Source organism: Gymnodraco acuticeps, unplaced genomic scaffold (genome assembly GCF_902827175.1).
Source record: "Gymnodraco acuticeps unplaced genomic scaffold, fGymAcu1.1, whole genome shotgun sequence".
NCBI lineage: Eukaryota > Metazoa > Chordata > Actinopteri > Perciformes > Bathydraconidae > Gymnodraco > Gymnodraco acuticeps.
Window position 1 is genome coordinate 65,001 of NW_022991238.1, and position 19,059 is coordinate 84,059.

Below are 19,059 nucleotides of genomic sequence, written 5' to 3' on the forward strand. Positions count from 1 at the left end.
GAGGTAGATACCCAAATGCACACGTGCACCACACACATGATCAAAATGACGAGGGGGACAAGAGTCGTGTTGAAAATACATGAATCTACACAGTGCTCTATCTAATGACAGATGCACAGAGCATTTCCCCTCAGAAAACACACTGAACTGTATAAAGTGGGTTCTTTTTTTCCATAACTTGCATCAGAATATACTGGGAGCCGCCGTATCTGAATATCTTTAAAAAAAACACTGATAAAACGCACAGCTGTTCTGTAGACGTCTCGTCCCGGTCGATGCAGCTGGTGTCTGAAGACTTCAGGAACATTTAACACTCACACTTCCAAAGTGCGACACAAGTGTGAGACCGCAGCTCTTGCTAAATTACTGCTATTACGGTTACCTTGGTAATGCTTTAAAAACATGTATTACGCAGGGGAATGGGAATGTAAAGCAAAACTGTGTTTGTTAGTAGACATTAGAATAAATATAAAAAGTATTTTTACTTAAATAATGTTTTTGGAAGGACAAACAGAACCAGGTTTGAATGGCTTCAACATATAAGGCTTTAAAACCATGCTATGTTTGATCGCCGTGTGCACATGTAATGGTGATTCGTTGCTGAAATTCATCTTTAAGTCTGCAGAGAAACAGATAATGGCTTCTTGTTTCAGTATCACTGCTTGGGAAGATTTCTTTAAGGACCCTGATTCTGTGAGCTGACCCCCCTGCTCTTATAATTAAACGCGGATCACTGAGCTGAGGCTCTGATCAGCGAGGTCACAGATAGCACTGCTCAGACTGTGGAGGTGTCATTTCAGAAAACCCAAGAAATGGCAAAGAGACGAGATATTTTGCAGCTTAAGGTGAGAAAACTGATTACACCCCGAGGGAAGGAGAATCAGGCTTGCTAGGCTATCACTGAAGCGTGGGTATATATTTAATTCATTTTCAGAAATTCAGATGATGCTATTTCTTCTCGTCTATAAAAAAAAATCCTGCAGCGTTAAGATATGTCATGCAGTTTTTAAAGGAAAGAAAAAACAGCTGCCTTTGAGCGCCTGACAGATGAAAATCCTGAATGTTATTCATGCTTAACTTGCAATTAACAATGAGTGAGTGATCAAAGGTGGCACATTAGATTTGGGCGACAGTGAGGATTAAGTGTGTGTCCTCTGGAGCTAAAAGCCTTTCTCTTTTTTTTTTAAAGCTTTCTATCATGATGTATTTTTAAATCCTTGCTAAAAGACCAAGTAGTACTTTAAAGGTCCCATGTCATGCTTTTCCGGTGATTACCCGTCCCCTTGTGTGTTATGTAGCTTTTTATGCATGTAAACGGTCTGCTGTATCGCCGACCCGTAAACCTGTCCGCTCCTCGCAGCAACGTCCCGACCAATCAGAGCACACTGGGCTCACAGGGAGGGGGGGGGGGGGGCAGGAGCTCCAACAAGCCGTGTAGGACAGAGAGTGAATACACATACTATACAGAGATGCTGTGAGAAACCAATGTGTGTTTGGAAAATTGCACAATTTAAATCTATTCTAGTAGACCTCAACAATGGAATTATGATCAGTAGAAATGGCCATGACATGGGACCTTTAAACAGTCCAGAATATCCTCACTGAACATAACATTCTACCAACAACGTTTATGAAATCTAAAAGACAAGTAGTTGGTGCGGACAATCATAACATCATTTTTTGTCTGTAACGTAATTCCTTATGTTTTTTAAAAGCCAATTACAGTATGTTCTCCTTTGTTTTAAAGAGGTCCCATTGCGTAACTGCCACCACTTTCTTTTTGCACTACTAAATACTGGTAATATTTACATTAATTATGTGACCGTCTATGTTTCAGGCTTCCTGTAGATATTGAATTGCTCTCTTACTGCTCTTTTAGGGTACAGTTTTACTATTATGCTGCTGTGTTTATTGTATTTGTGTAACTCGGGCACAACAATTTCCTTCGGGATGAATAAAGTCTTATCTTATTATTATTTTTGGGGGGGTTTATCTTTCCTGTAGTGTGTTATATGTTTCTGTGCGAGTAAATGGTCTGCAAAGGCAGACATACAAGAGGGAGTTTCTCTCCAACACATTGTGTGGATCAGTGTTAATGAAGCGACAGCAGAGCTGATGCTTGAAATTCATTTTTTTTTCTTCTTGCCATACTAGTGCTTAAAATAAGGCTTTTTAGCCTTGAAGTGGATGTTTTATAGACAGGTCCCTTGTATCTAGTTAAACATAACTAAAATAAAGACAAAGTTGCTTATCAAGACAAGCCAAGTAACATTTACTTGAATTAAGTCAACACATCTTCCATAGAAAGCACTAGATAAGCTATTTAAACTCAAATCAAGACAAACTAGATGTATTATCTAAATATAAGATTATTAAACTTGAAAGATCTGCAGTTTTTGCAGTGTATATAGGAATTTGATGGTTACAGATATCATCTCAACAGTTAGATTTGTAAAATCTAATTACAGGATGTGCCAGAGTCTGCCCCTCCATGTCAGCTCAAATAACAATTATAATCGTGTCACAGTGTCTGAAGATTTCCATCTGTGCTAAATCTAATGGAGCTTTTCCCTCTTCAAGCTACCTAACTTTACTCCTTCCACCTTTGAATTCCATGCCGTCACAGTAACCCATCCTATACAGTTAACCATTGTTGTTCTCTACCGTCCACCAGGCGCCTTGGGGGACTTCTTGGAGGAATTAGATAATCTCCTCTCACACATCCCTGAAACTGGCCCTCCCGCTGTACTTCTCGGAGACTTCAACCTCCAGATGGGGAAGATAGACGAACTAACATCTCTGTTAACCGCCTTTGCTTTCTCACTGTCTCCGTCCCCACCGACTCATAAAGCTGGCAATGTCCTTGATCTCATATTCTCAAGGAACTGCGCTACTTCTAACCTCTCTGTAAACCCGCTCCACACATCCGATCACTTCTTCATTTCATTCTCTCTATCCCTTTCCAAACATAACAAACTAATCTCTTCCCATCCTGCACTTGTCCGCCGTAACCTTCGCTCCCTCTCCCCCTCTACCTTTGCCTCGTCGGTGCTCTCAGCCCTCCCTTCCTCTGATTCGTTCCAACTACTGCCTCCAAACTCTGCTGCAGAAACTCTCCTCTCTACTCTCTCATCCACTCTGGACTCGCTCTGTCCTCTGACATCTCGGCAGGCTCGTCAGTCCCCTCCGGCTCCCTGGCTAAATGATGCACTGCGTGCTAATAGAACCGTCCTTAGGGCAGCAGAGCGGAAATGGTGGAAATCCAAACACCGTGACGACCTCCTAACCTATCAAGCTCTCCTCTCCTCTTTCTCTGCTTCGATCTCTCAGGCAAAAAGCACTTTCTTTCAAGATAAGATCCAATCTTCCTATTCCAATCCTAAAAAACTATTTTCCATCTTCTCCACCCTCTTGGACCCTCCAAAAGCTCCTCCCCCCTCCTCACTACTGTCAAGCGACTTTGTTACCCACTTTGAAAAAAAGGTTAATGATATTCGCTCTTCTTTTTCTGACTCACCTTTACTCACCGCTGGGTCACCAGACCTTCCTTCCACCAACACACTAACCTCCTTTTCCCCTCTCTCTCCAAGTGAGGTTCTTACCCTCATTACCTCTGCCCGCCCTACCACCTGTCCTCTGGACCCTATCCCTTCAAACCTCCTTCAGACTATCGCTCCTGATATTCTACCGTTTCTCACCCATTTCCTCAACACTTCTCTAACTTCTGGTCACTTTCCAAACAGTCTCAAGGAGGCAAGAGTAAACCCTCTCCTAAAGAAACCCACTCTCAACCCGTCTGATGTTATAAACTACAGGCCTGTCTCTCTCCTCCCGTTCCTGTCTAAATCACTTGAACGCGCTGTCTTTAAACAACTCTCCTGTTATCTCCATCAGAACAACCTTCTGGATCCGCACCAGTCTGGTTTCAAGGCAGGTCACTCCACAGAAACTGCTCTCATTGCTGTCACGGAGGAACTGCACACTGCCAAAACTGCATCCCTCTCCTCTGTCATCATCCTGTTGGACCTGTCTGCTGCATTCGACACGGTGAATCATCAGATCCTCTTTCGCACTCTCCAAAAACTTGGAGTTTCAGGCTCTGCACTTTCCCTCCTCACCTCATACCTGAAAGACCGTACCTACAGGGTGACTTGGAGAGGGTCTGAGTCCGACCCTTGTCAATTAACTACGGGGGTCCCTCAGGGCTCTGTTCTTGGTCCCCTCCTCTTCTCCCTGTACACAAACTCGCTCGGATCAGTCATTAGCCCGCATGGTTTTTCTTACCACTGCTACGCTGACGACACCCAATTAATTCTGTCCTTTCCCCGCTCAGAGACCCAGGTCGTCGCACGCATCTCTGCTTGTCTAGCTGACATCTCTCAGTGGATGTCTGCTCACCACCTCAAGCTCAACCTTGACAAGACTGAGCTGCTCTTCCTCCCGGGAAAAGATTGTCCCACTCTTGACCTGACAATCAACATCGGCACCTCAGTTGTTTCCCCGACTCAGACTGCAAGGAATCTGGGTGTGACCCTAGATAACAACCTGTCCTTCACTGCAAACATCGCTGCTACAACCCGTTGCTGCAGATACACGCTTTACAACATCAGGAAGATACGTCCCCAGCTGACTCAGAAAGCGACTCAGGTTCTGGTCCAGGCTCTCGTCATCTCACGCCTAGACTACTGCAACTCCCTCCTGGCTGGACTACCTGCATGTGCCATCCGACCTATGCAGCTCATCCAGAATGCAGCAGCTCGTCTGGTCTTCAACCTTCCTAAATTCTCCCACACCACTCCGCTCCTCCGCTCCCTTCACTGGCTTCCGGTAACTGCTAGAATCCACTTCAAGACACTGGTACTTGCTTACCATGCTGCGAATGGATCTGGCCCTTCCTACATCCAGGACATGGTTTAAACCGTACACCCCAGCGCGTGCACTACGCTCTGCATCAGCCAAACGACTCGTTGCGCCCTCGCTGCGAGGGGGACCCAAGTTCCCATCGGCGAAAACACGTGGGTTTGCTGTCCTGGCTCCAAGATGGTGGAATGAGCTCCCCATTGACATCAGGACGGCAGATAGCTTGCACATCTTCCGGCGCAAACTGAAAACTCATCTCTTTCGACTCCACTTCGAGCGTTAGAACTATTAACGAAGCACTTTTATACTAATAAAGGGCTGGCTTACCTAAAGCCAGTTGAGTAGCACTTGAAATGTTTGGCTCTATGAAACCTGATGTACTTATATGATTCTGTTTTCTTCAAGGTTGTGTCTTCCTGGTCGAATGTACTTATTGTAAGTCGCTTTGGATAAAAGCGTCAGCTAAATGCAATGTAATGTAATGTAATGTAATCTATCTCAGCATGCACCGAGGAGAAGGCGACGAGAGCCTGAAAATGGCTCATTAACAACCACGATAACAAATGTTGGTAGTTTCCTGTTAACCAACAAACAAATCTGCGGCACGAATTGGAAAGTCCATGTGAGGTTGAGACGACAAGCACGTCTTCATGCTGAGAGTCCAGACACTTTACCAGGAGTGGCCAACCTGCGGCTCCTCAGTTCATATCGAATTGTAATTGTGTTTTTTTTTTTTGTTGCGCATATGTATCCCAGTTCACAAAGGGTTAACAACACACAAGTTCCAGCCCAATCGTTACACAGAGTTTTCAACAAAGAAGTGCTTTAGCCACTCAAAATGCAGATCCTGCAGTACTGGAGGCGGGCTTTACTGCACTCGCCATGTGACAGTGAAGGGAGAGATCTGCTTCCGATTGGCAGAAATATAACTCAGATAAAACCTTAATAACTCAATATAATGTTGTCAAATCAAAACGGTAACAATTTGCAGTTGTATATGTGTATGTGAGAAGGCCTGCTCCCGGAAAGCTGGCTACTGGCAGAAGGGCTTCCGAATGTGGTGATTCGCGGTAAAGAAATAAACAAGAGAGAAAGTGCATCTCTGTCAGCAGAGCTTCTGTCAGTCAGAGGCAGGGGCGGCGCCAGGGGGGAGCTAGGGGGTGCTGAAGCACCCCCCAGGATTGCCAAAGCACCCCCTAAGCACCCCCAAGAAATATGTTGTTTGTTTTTTTTTCCCGAAAATTATTATTATTATTTTTATTAAATTAAATCAGAAAAATTATTGATTACATCAATGCAAATGTGAAACAAACAAATGTTTGACCAAAAACATAAAGCCAACACAGGTGATATGATTAGGCCAATGGCCAGCACCCATTAGATTTTTGACCTACCCATAGGCTAAATTACTTTGTGACACTTGAGTGACTTCCTGTTAGCTGGAGCCCCACATTATTTGCTAACAGCAAAGTGACAAATGGATCGCTTTTTAGTCCTTAAACGTCCACATGTGGACACTCAATCAAAACCAACTGAAAGCGAGAGGGATTCTGCACATAATAGGCCTCGTGAGTACAAGTAGCTTACTTCTGGGTCTATGTTTCATTCAAGCTCTGTGTGTGTGTGGCACGAGCCATTTTGTGTGCGTGCGCAAGCGAGCGAGAGAGAGAGAGCTCGCACACCGGTGGGTATCTACCGGAGATCGTTGTGGTTAACATCTGGTGCTAGCTAGCCAAGCTAACGGATATAAGGAGCTTTTTCAACAACAAGGTGGAGGGAGAACTCTCTCCTGTCAGACGGAGAGTCTCAGATAACCTCAGCTCAGGTGAAGTAAAGGACTCTCAGTGTTTAGATAGTTAACTTTAGTCTAGTTATCTCAGTGGGTCTCAAACGGTTTGTTTTAAAAGGGGAGTGATTTGTAAAATATCTATAAAGAAATAGAAAATCTGTTTACAGTTCTGTTTCATATGTATGTTGAGAGATACAGTATATCCATAGATCTCTTCATTTAGCTCTCAAAGTGCACCAGATTGATGCTTTTAACTTCAATATTTAAAAAAAAATCTTCCCACTAGAGGAGGTGAGGTCCACACACCACTTGTAAAAATAGCACTTTACTCCTGCTTACACCTATATGCCGTGAGCTGATTACCGAGCCTTCATTGTAACAGTCGCGGGTACACTGTGTGTGCGTGTGGGGAGTGTTGCAGTAGAAAATTCAACTGTAGTGCTGGTGCATTAATGGGAAACCCTTAATGTTTGAGCACCCTCTATGAAACGTCAAGCTACCCCACAGCACCCCCTAGAGAAAATCTCTGGCGCCGCCACTGGTCAGAGGGTTAGGTAAAAGTTGAGATGTCATGTGAGGAGAATTAACAAAAATACACTTTATTTATTTTCATTCATTTTTAAATAACTGTCATGAATCTGTGTGTGAGATACAGACAGGGAGAAAAAAGTCGCAAAGATCGCAAATGTGCCCTTTCATGCATTTGAGCCCCTTCCACATCCTCTGCACATTTCAAGAAGCAACATGCATAGTAAGATAACTACTTTTTTCAAATGTTTTTAACTGAGAGTTTGTGTGTGAGACACAATATTAATGGTTGACTATAACTGGCCTCTGGTCTTAATACTGGTAGGAGAGGTTTAAGTCAATTTCTGTCAATATCATGGACTGTGACATTTATAGGAAATCTGGCTGAGCGGAGGTATGTGTTTCTGTATGTGAGTGTGTGTGTGTCAATTATTGTTCATTTTTAGATTTTCATTTTGTATGTGTGAGAGATAGAGAGGGGCACATAGAGGAAGAGAGTGAGAGAGCACACAGAAAGGCTGAGAGCAAAAGAGAGAAGGAGAGAGAGGTCGGGGGACATACACCCATCATGTGTGCCTGTGTGTACTGTATGATGTGGCTCTTTGCAGTAACACAGGACAATTATTGGCTCTTTACCTCTGATTGGTTGGCCACCCCTGCTTTAGTCCAACAAGAGTTCTCAAAATCAAAGCAGAAAGTCAAACTATGGAAATATTTCAGAGTTTGTATTACAGCAGAGATGATGGTTTCTGTAGTGACACAAATAAACCACAAAAAACAATCTTCCAATAATAAATTGCCTGTTGAGACATAATTTATCTTTTCACAATCTTTCAGCAGAATGAAATTGCATCTACTTGAAAAAGACTCCTTTGGTTTATTGCAACCAGCAAAGCGATTGTGGGAAATGATATTATTTAAATGTCTTCTGCCAACGCATCTCCAAGACGGCACAACACAAGCATTCAGAGAGCTAGCAACAAAGACAGCAGTTTTCTCAGCATTAGAGGTAACATTTTCTGTAGAGTCAAGGCACTCAGGATAATATACCTAAGAAGGTGTTTTCCCTTTTTGGGATGCCTATAATTTGAAGCAAATGTCTCTAAGGTTTTCTTTAGAGCAAATGCTGGTCAATCAAAAAAGTCAACAAGTAATTTGCACTATTGTATCAACATGCTGTTTCTACCACAGAAGTCTACCGTACGGTGGCCGACAGGTGCAACACACGGCCCAAAACACTTCTGTTAGGAAAATACTGAATGTACTATTTTCTATATCAGAGTAGCACATGATAACAAAGGCCTAACTGTAATAGCTTGACCTTGAAAGGACATCTTACCTTGTAGCCATCTTGCATCTTCTCTTCCATGCAATGCATCATGGGTAAAAAAAACACTAATTTAAATAAACAGGAATTGTAATGGGGCCAAATAGGCAGTGCATCGGTAATGAACTTCACATGCTCCGGACACACATATTAATCCAAAAATATTTTAATTCATAAATCTTAGACCCAAAATAATTATATTACCAGTAAGAATGTACCATTTCAACATTTTTTTGTATTTATGTATGTATTAAATTGTGCAGATTTATTGTGATATTTTGGGGTTAAATGTAAAAAAAAAAACTCCGGACGCATTACGGTAATGCATTTCTACATGGAAAAATGGTGAAAAAAATATGAATTACTACCTCAACTACAAAAATAGCAATAGTACCACATACAATTCACAATGCAGTTTGATATAGAATTGATTATTTTGATTATTTTTGTAATTTTGTCTGTCAATTCCTCACAGACATGACCAAAGGTGGTTTCGTGAGAATCACCCAACTGTGTACCTAACCGGATGTATGATTACTTAGAAGGTGCTCATGAGACACTGTGCTGAATATACGATAGCTATGTTCAACGATTAACATGATGACACAGCCCCTAGGCCTAGGGAGATAGGCATATGACTGTCATGTTTATTGCTTACACAGGCCTTAGCTAATCTGAACTAAACATAGAATACTGCTTTGACCCGGTATTCCTCCATCTTGTGACTGTGTAACTCCCTCTCTTGTATATCAGCATGTGAAGGACACTATTCGGGGAATTAGCTGATGCTCTGTATGTGATGACTTCTTCCATTCTTGCAAGGATAATAAATACATGTATCTAGAGATGATCAGGGATCGGAGCCGATCACGTGATTTTCAGAAGATCGGGATCGTAAGAAATAAATCGGGGATCGGGAATCTTTTTTTTTTCTTTTTTTTTTTGAATAATTTTTTTTAATAATTTTATTTAATGTTACAAAACAAAAATGACCATGTTCACGTCTTAAAGTCATCCTGAGGCCTTAGTTTTGGTTTAAAATTACACAACATCATGTATGTGTTGCTTCCTTTGGGCTTGTTCAGACCTGGTTGCTTATTCCTCTCAAAGCAACAGAGTGGGCGCAGTGTCTAATAGTAGCAGTAAGCTAACGAGAGGCTACGTTCAGCTGGTGACTCGGGAGTCGGGACAGAGAAAATGTCAGGAGTTTGGAAGTATTATAAAATTGAAAGCGAAGGTAGTGTAACAGCCAGATGCAATGTTTGCAAGACAGAGGTGCCGCGTGGTGGAAAGAACAGAGCTACGTTCAACACGACCAATCTAATACGCCACCTGAGAAACAAACACCAACAACAACACGACGAGTGCACAGCGGCCACTCGGGGAACGGCACTGAAACAACCGACACTTTCAGAGACTTTGAAAAGGAAAGAGAAACTGCCCCAGAACAGTGAAAAGGCCAAAGAAATAACAGCCAAGATAGCTGAACTCATCGCATTGGATGACCAGCCGGTATCTGTTACCTTTTCTCTCTCTTAATGCATTGCATAAAGATCGGATCGGGAAAAATCGGTATCGGCAGATTGTCAAAATCAAATGATCGGAATCGGATCGGGAGCAAAAAAAGGTGATCGGGACATCCCTACATGTATCCTGATCATCGAAACTCAAGCCGGAGACGAAGAACAACTTCCATTAGGAGGAACACGCAGCAGCTTCATAAACAATGCATAAATAAAAACACAAATGTGCCAAAACACATGCAAATGAGGAACATCTTCACCAACTTGACGAAACGTGAGCAGCATTGACTAAAAGCCTTACATTAACAAAACGCTGCAAGAAGCTCAAAACACAACTGAAACAAGGACACTAAAGATGTATACCCACAGCTGGGACCGGAGCACTGTTACTTACAATATATAATGGCAGATCTGCCGTAAGCTAGCTAGTAATCATGCGATCACATTAAAATAAGCCAATGAAACTTACATTTTAGTGCTTGAGGCTGTTGTAGCACGTTTTCACTTGTCTACCACCAAACTAAAGAGTCTCTAATCAGGGATGATTGCATGTGAGATCTAACAGTTGACTCTATAATGCAAGTGGTTATTGATTATCCTAAAAACATTTTCTCAACACACATAGTGACACACCAAACCTTCAAGAACTGGCTACCCTCCGGCAGCGAAGGAGCACCATCAACCTGCAGCAAAAAACATTTTTCACCACCTCCACGCCCAGAAGCAATCCAAAAGACAGAGAGTGAAGAATGTTCTCAATCATCTCTGTATTTATATTCATTCCTCGCTGTCATTTCAAGCCACAGACGCGCCTCCTGCAGCTTTCAGACTCCACACTAGATGAGTTGCTCCATTATTTGTTGCCATGAGGGTGCAAGTGTTTCCTGGTGCACCGTATGCTCACTCACCATGGTGCAGCTGCCCTCCGTGTCGTCGTCCAGCAGGCCCAGTCGGCACAGAGCCTTCTCGTTCCTCAGCCAGTACTCCGGGGAGTCCATTACGCTGTTGCTGCACAGCACCTGCACACAGACCAATGATCAGTACAGGAGATCACACCACAGATGATGATGATACAGATGTGGTATTATAGGTCACCTATTGTGCAACATCCACTTCCTCATGTCTCTTCTACATCAACATGTGTCCCCTCTTCTTCATGTCTCTTCTTCATGTCTCTTCTACATCACCATGTGTCCCCTCTTCTTCATGTCTCTTCTACATCAACATGTGTCCCCTCTTCTTCATGTCTCTTCTACATCAACATGTGTCCCCTCTTCTTCATGTCTCTTCTACATCAACATGTGTCCTCTCTTCTTCATGTCTCTTCTACATCAACATGTGTCCCCTCTTCTTCATGTCTCTTCTACATCAACATGTGTCCCCTCTTCTTCATGTCTCTTCTACATCAACATGTGTCCCCTCTTCTTCATGTCTCTTCTACATCAACATGTGTCCCCTCTTCTTCATGTCTCTTCTACATCAACATGTGTCCCCTCTTCTTCATGTCTCTTCTACATCAACATGTGTCCCCTCTTCTTCATGTCTCTTCTACATCAACATGTGTCCCCTCTTCTTCATGTCTCTTCTTCATCAACATGTGTCCCCTCTTCTCCATGTCTCTTCTACATCAACATGTGTCCTCTCTTCTTCATGTCTCTTCTACATCAACATGTGTCCCCTCTTCTTCATGTCTCTTCTACATCAACATGTGTCCCCTCTTCTTCATGTCTCTTCTACATCAACATGTGTCCCCTCTTCTTCATGTCTCTTCTTCATCAACATGTGTCCCCTCTTCTTCATGTCTCTTCTACATCAACATGTGTCCTCTCTTCTTCATGTCTCTTCTACATCAACATGTGTCCCCTCTTCTTCATGTCTCTTCTACATCAACATGTGTCCCCTCTTCTTCATGTCTCTTCTACATCAACATGTGTCCCCTCTTCTTCATGTCTCTTCTTCATCAACATGTGTCCCCTCTTCTTCATGTCTCTTCTACATCAACATGTGTCTCCTCTGTGGAAAGAGACTCTGAAAGTTTCAGGAACAAAGATTCTCTCTCTTTTTGATCGAGGGGCTCCTTATTTTCATCTGAAGTAACAGACAGAGAATCAGCACTTTGGAAACAGGGCTGAAACAGAGGGGATTATGGGTAATGCTGCAATGATCTGATTGGTGTTTCAGCCAATCAGAGACAGGTTCTGTATATATCTGAGACCTGTAATATATTAATGAAAAACAGTATAATAGGGGACCTTTAAAGGGTCGTTTAAATGTTTAAGAAATGTAACCCTAAAGCGTAGTACATGAATGTATGTCTTTTATCTTGTGCTGAGTGGTGTTTAGTAACCATGTTTATCTGAGTCTGCATGAGGAATCCTCTCATGCAGACTCCACTTCAGCACATACTGTACATCTTTGTGTATTCGCAAACCACTGCTGGATTTCCAAGAAGTGCAAAAACATGGAGAAACCAGAACATGACGAACCAGCTGCAGAGAGCAACATTGAACTATTATGCAACCTAAATAAATAAATGAGGGGACAGACTGCGATTGAACACTCGAAATCAGAAGCTCCTGTCTCCAGTGTTTTTCTTGAGACACAAAAAGAAATGACTAGTTTTAGGGGAAACAAAAGTATTGTAATCCTTAATATTCAGATGTTTTAAGGAGTAGGATGAAGTGTTACATTACATGCTACTTGTTAGACGCTGTTATCCAAAGCGACTTAGAACAAGTGTTGTATAGACTTTATAGATAAAGTGTGTGAGAATTGGGGAGGCGTGTGGCGCAGTGGGTTGTGCGTTGGTGTTCGGAACAGGTTCAAACCCCACTGCAGTCAGCATGTCGTTGCTGGGCAAGACACTTCACCCCAAATTGCTCCTGTGGGGATTGCCCACAGTATTGTAAGTCGCTTTGGATAAAAGCGTCTAACAAGTAACATGTAATGTAATGTAAATATTTGTGTGACATTGTTGTAATTATTATATGTCTTGAGTTGTGGTCAAACACATGTTATTTTTAACCAAAACAAGAAAACATTTTTTATTTTGAATGTCAATCTTCTATTTCATAACTAGTCAAATATGATTGTAAATGGCTTCATCATATTTCAAACAGTATCATGGGAATAGCTGCAGTAGCTACGGTAAGAGATCGAGATAACCGTTAAAAAATGACCTTCATTAACGTTGTTCTTGATTAGTTAAATAATTTTGTTTTTTTCCTTTTCTGTTTTATTTTATTTTCATGGCTCTGTTGTTTAAGTTATATTGATAAGCATTTTGTTTTGGTTTCGCCCGTGTGGGCATGTGCGGGTGGAGGGAGGGGGGAGTGTAGTGAGTGTACTGTGATATTACAATATACATGAAATGGCATCGATTACTGTACGAAATACTGTATGAAATAAAAAGACTTGTAAAAAACAGTCAGGTCACCTTTTTGCAGAAATCCCCTGAAGTGTCTTTGTGTTTAACAGCAGGTGTGTTTTAAAACATTATAGTTGCTCTCTTGTTTAGAAAGCTGTGTGACTCACTGTACGGTGCTCACTAGTAAGAAGGAGTCATGCTTGCAGGATCTTCAAGAGGATAATAATGCAAATATTGGGTTTCGTGCATGTCACCTATCCCGCTCTAGACAGCAACTGGTTTTAAGTTACGACTAACACACACTCGCTTAGTCACATATCCACTTTCAAATGTGTTCCCTCTCTGGTTACTGGGATGAATGGCCCTTTCTCCAGGACCTTCTTTTCCACGATAAGTGTCCTTGGATCAACAATCTGTCAGCTGCCTCCTCCCTGGGACACTTTAATGAAGCCCTCAGGACGAAGCCAAAAGTTATTGAGCTGCCTTTGTTAATGACGGAGGGACTGCTTCACTGACGCAATCATTTGTCGTTAACTATTGATTTCACTTATTTTATTGGCTTCTCAATTGCAATGATATTGTATTAACAAGAGTCCATTTTAAAGATTCCCTTGATGGTTACCACACAGGGTTTGATCATACGGTATATATTCCTTTTATACCATTGTCTTTTTTAATTGTCCACATTGCAAGAATCCAAAAACAACATCAACAACAAAAAGCGAATATAATAGCGATGCTAAAATAATTAATTTAATTTAAAAAAATGGACTGACATCACTTAAATACAAGTGCATGCGTTTAATTCAAAAACATACATAACATAATAATAATAGAAATAAAAGAAATACTACTATTGCTAATAGTTAAACAAAATATTGATATTTTAAAGGTAAAAATAGAGTAAACAAGGAGAGTTAGCGCTACCCATGTACGGCAGTTAAGGGATGACAGTCACATGCTATTAATAGATCAATTTCTCTGCAGTTACTCCGGCATGTGACGGATATTACGCATGTTCTCTCTGTGTATTTTTAGTGACAATTCATGCCCCGTCGTGCCTGCACCCTGAGGATAGGACCATCTGTGCCTGCCTTTAGCCAGGTGAAGGTGACGTAGCTTCAGCTGATGTCATATCACAGCGGTCAGCGGAGCCTGAGGTCCAATAATGAGAAAGATATCACCTTGTGCCTCTACAGGACACTGGAGTGGAAGTCAGTTAAGATCATGAGTGGTATCGGCTAATTAGGAACACACATCAGCGAGCACACACACACACACACACACACACACACACATACACATACACATACACACACACACACACACACACACACACACACACACACACACACACACACACACACACACACACACACACACACACACACACACACACACACACACACACACACACACACACACACACACACACACACACACACACACACACACACACACACACACACACAAAGAGACGCACAATCTGAAAGGAAATTCAATCCATTCTCCACCTCAGCCCACTGATCTGTGCTATTTCCCCTCCTGTTGCTCTCACAGTGCTGGATGATAAATCTACTGGGCTGACCTGAGGGCTGTTCCTCCCACTGCACAACCTCTGGGTGTCAGAGCACCCGCGAGAGGAAATTAAACTCTGCAGATAAACTGAGGGGGAGGCAGATATGAGTGACAGGTGCACACACACATGATGAGAGAAAGAAGAAGACACAGGGACACACACACAGAGATAGATAGACACTTTCATTATTTTACCTTCTTGCAGGCGCTGATGGACGAGGCCGCGGTGCTCTGCGTGCTGCCCCCCCCCACCTCCACAGCTTCAGAGCCTTCAAACATGGCTGACGACTGGAAGTTACTGCGGGGCAGAAAGGGCAAAGAGACGACTTTGTCAGAGCAAGTTCCTGTCAAGTGTTCTTTTAAAACAAACAAACAGTGTGTTGGATCAGAAGTGTGCATGGGAGCAGCACATCTCGATACGATAATACTGTGACAGGTCACATTTGACTTGCATCACAGCAGCTCCATTAGCAACATCAAACAAGGACACATATTAAGAAATGATCAAAGGAAAACAAACATTTAACAACATCACAATCACTGGAGAGAAAACACGCTCAAGACCCTCTAACGAACATTTGACCTGGGATTAAGCTCTGTATTTAATTTGAGGATTGACTGGTGCGTTAAGGAGGACTAGTCTAACTTTATTAAATCGTGGGACCCTGTATCTCCGATTCTATGGTAACAATCCATATTCAATGCCGTCTCCTGTCACGTGTTCATATTCATATCGGTGGCACCCATCCAAAGGACTAACCAGGTTTTGTCGTACTGAATATAACACTCAATATTCGAGACAACTGCCCCTAATGCCCCAATTAAGACAAAGGGAACATTCAGGTTCAGGTTATTTATTTGTACCCGTAGGTAGATTCTGTTTGCAGATAAAAAGACAAGGGTTCCATCCTGACACTAAAAACAAACACAAACAACAGACACATCTCTAATAAAGGACTAGTAAAAGTACAAGTATACCCCGCTCAACCAAATCTCAAAATATTTAAAAAACATTTTAAGAAGGAAAACACTAGTACAAACATGGACATTCAAAATTCACAATTAAATACAAATAGGCATCTGTGTGACGCTCCTGATGTGTTCATTTGTGCAATAGCTGCTGACATTTACTGCCAACCAAGGTGTCACCTCCCATCATTTATTAAAGAGGGCAAAAGGGCTTTTGTAATGCTTTTGGATGTGACAACCTTTTTATAGCATTATTATTTATGAGAAGTCATTGTAGCAAGGTTTCTTTAACGGAGGTCTTCTCACTCCTCGTGAAAACGCTCAGGACACATGCATGTTGCAGCAAATTGTAGTTTGTGCTGGATATCACGTCTGCAAAAATGCACTTTGCTGTCGTTTGACTCCCACAGCAATGACAACAGGGGATTATAGAAGAAGAAAAAGGATGTAAACCCAATGTACGACCTTCCTTTGGTGCATAAGACAACATTACTCAACAACGTGGGACTGTCTCTCAGAGTCTCAACACAACTCAAAACCCCGGGAAGGCGTCATTATCCTCTGTGCATGCTTTCACTGAGATAAGCCAAGTCGAAGCTTATCTGCAATGGCATTAATGAGGATCAATTTGGAAAATAAAGAGGCTGGATGCATGTTTGAATAGGAGCAGCTGGTTTTCTTTTTTTGTAACTGTAATCCACGTATTTCAAAGCTAAAAAGCATTTCATCTTTAAACCCCAGAGGGATCAACACAACTGGATCTATTTGCAGTAATGCCTGATGTAAATAATTGTGTCACAAGAAATGATGAGTTTACTGTAAATGTCCGGTTAATTTGAGGGGGAAAAAATATGATGTACTGGAGATAAGTGGATGTGCTTTAAATAGGCTGATGCATCTGCGAGGCACACATATCAAAACATGAATCCAAACACGCACGATTCTGCAGTGATTATGTTGAATGCATGCAGAAAACTGGAAGCAAACGACATTGCAAAAGAAGGAAGTGGAAAGGATTGGAAAAATAAAGCTGCTCATGCCGATCGGGAGCTTTTTCCGCCAATTTTTTTTTGCAGATGACCAGGGATGGATTCGTCACGCACGACTTCTGATCTTTGCGCGTATAACGACCTTCCCATCACGACACGCGGCTGACTGACAGCCAGGTCGGTGCACTCTCGTGCTCCCGGGGCCCGCAGGTACCCAGCAATCAGACCATTAAACCATGAAATGTATTTTGGCTTTCAAGGACTGCCCGGGTCCAATTATGTGATTTACTGTGAAAGCTTGAATATCCCCAGGCCAGCGGGAACATGCGCAAACAAGCAACTTTTCAATGTGACTGTTTTGGAAAGAGTTCAACTGCTAATAATACAAAATGTGCCATGTTTTGTTACAGAGACTAAGCTTAATGACACATCTAAGTGTGATTATTTATCATTCAAACACTTTTCTTCATTGCCCCACATTGTATGAGTGAGGTCAGGCATGCTGAAACATCTTGTTTACTGCACAAACACTGGCAGTCGTCCGTGAAAGCGGATTTACTGCAACCCTCTGCGTGGATTTTGGTGCGCTTTTTCCCCCCAACACAAACTGGCACACTTCGCACTGACAGGAGATAACGTCCACGTCAAACCACCTCATTCCAGTGTCTTTGGAAATATCACATAATGTAGAATATGATGTTTAAAAAGGGTGCTACACAAAAATAATCGCACCATTGCTTGAGAATATAGTGGCTCCATACATGCAACATACAAAATATAAAGTTCACTATTGAATATCAAACGTACGATTTAAGATGTTTTGTTTGGGAATACGCTCCAAACATTAGCGACCTTTTTTCCATCCTGGGATAATAAAGTCTCTTACCTCGGCGTTTGAAGAAGGCACTCTGCGCCGGCCATTCTGTAAAAAAAAAAAGCCAAACTGTCCTCAACCGGTGCGAGTATTTCCTCTGTGGGGAACAGGGAGAGGTACTGCGGAGCACCTCGACGCGTAAATGTCCCCGGGACCCTCTCAGGTCCAGATGCGCATCCCTGACTGAGCACTGAAGGAATCCAACACTGCCTCGCGGTGACTGGACGGGGGGAGGGGGGGCTGTGATGGACTGAGCGCTGTCTCAGCAGCACCACCTGCCCTGCGCGTCTCTCCGCGGAGTGCCAGAGCCCTGCATGGATCCAAACTGTAATGAGCTGCTCGACGCAAGCGAGGGCATGGATATATGGACAGTGCGCGCGCATGTCGACGCATGCAGGCTACAAGCAGATGCACGCACACAAGTACGTAGTTGTTTTGATCCCATACATCAAATGGTAACGAAAGTGAACCACTTGAAGTCTGTGTTTACTGATGAATGTCTTTATTACAGTAAAAGTGAAATCAGAGAAGTAGCAGTAGTAGTGGGAAACTGACAAAGGATAAATAAATATTAATTAAATATATCCATTATATCTTAAACTAGAATTATGAGTTTTGTGTTTTATGCTCTTCCAAGCAGAGATTGCAGTTACTTACTTGTCTTTCCAATATGTCTTCACAACATGAGTAATGGCCATAAAGGTTCTGTAAGGGCACCGTGACCTTTACCTTTGACCAGCAAAGTCTAATCAATTGATTCAAAGCTCCCAGGAAGAACACAGGGCGTCGAAACAGTATTGGCAAAATGGTAGTACTACTTCGGTTTCAGTCACATTGGGCCCGAACTGTATTTCTCCGGTTAGAGTCATCATATATTTCTATTTTTTAGCTAAATCAACAACTTTGAGATAGTTCGGTCATCCTCCAATCAGAGGGTTGTGAGTTCGATCCCAGGCCCCAGGGCCGTGCACAGGTACGGGCTATTGTTGCCCGGGCAACGGTCCGTTTCCCCTTTTTGGCTGACCTGCCCCTCTGGAGAGAGGGAGAGTTTTTTTTCTTCTTTCTGTTGTGGTCGAATCACCATGATAAGCCCACGATTAGTATTGTAGTGTCTCGCTGTGGGAAACACACCAGCTTCATTTTTCTTCTACTACTTCTTCTTCTTCTTCTCCTTCTTCTTACATGGTAAACTCCCTCGACGGGGCCGCTCGCTCTCTTCTCTTGATCACCCTCTCTCAGAGAACACTTCACTGCC

General features: G+C 42.6%; 1 protein-coding gene across 1 annotated transcript in view; it reads right to left on the reverse strand.

Annotated features, from left to right (window-relative positions):
• Positions 1-18,118, reverse strand: part of sphkap (SPHK1 interactor, AKAP domain containing) — a 48,831-nt gene extending 30,713 nt beyond the window's left edge. The window contains 3 exon segments of the mRNA XM_034239450.1: positions 10,936-11,046; positions 15,168-15,270; positions 17,817-18,118. Coding sequence (XP_034095341.1) covers positions 10,936-11,046; positions 15,168-15,270; positions 17,817-17,851 — 249 coding nt within the window. The 5' untranslated portion in view covers positions 17,852-18,118.
• Between the last annotated feature and the right edge of the window lie 941 nt (positions 18,119-19,059).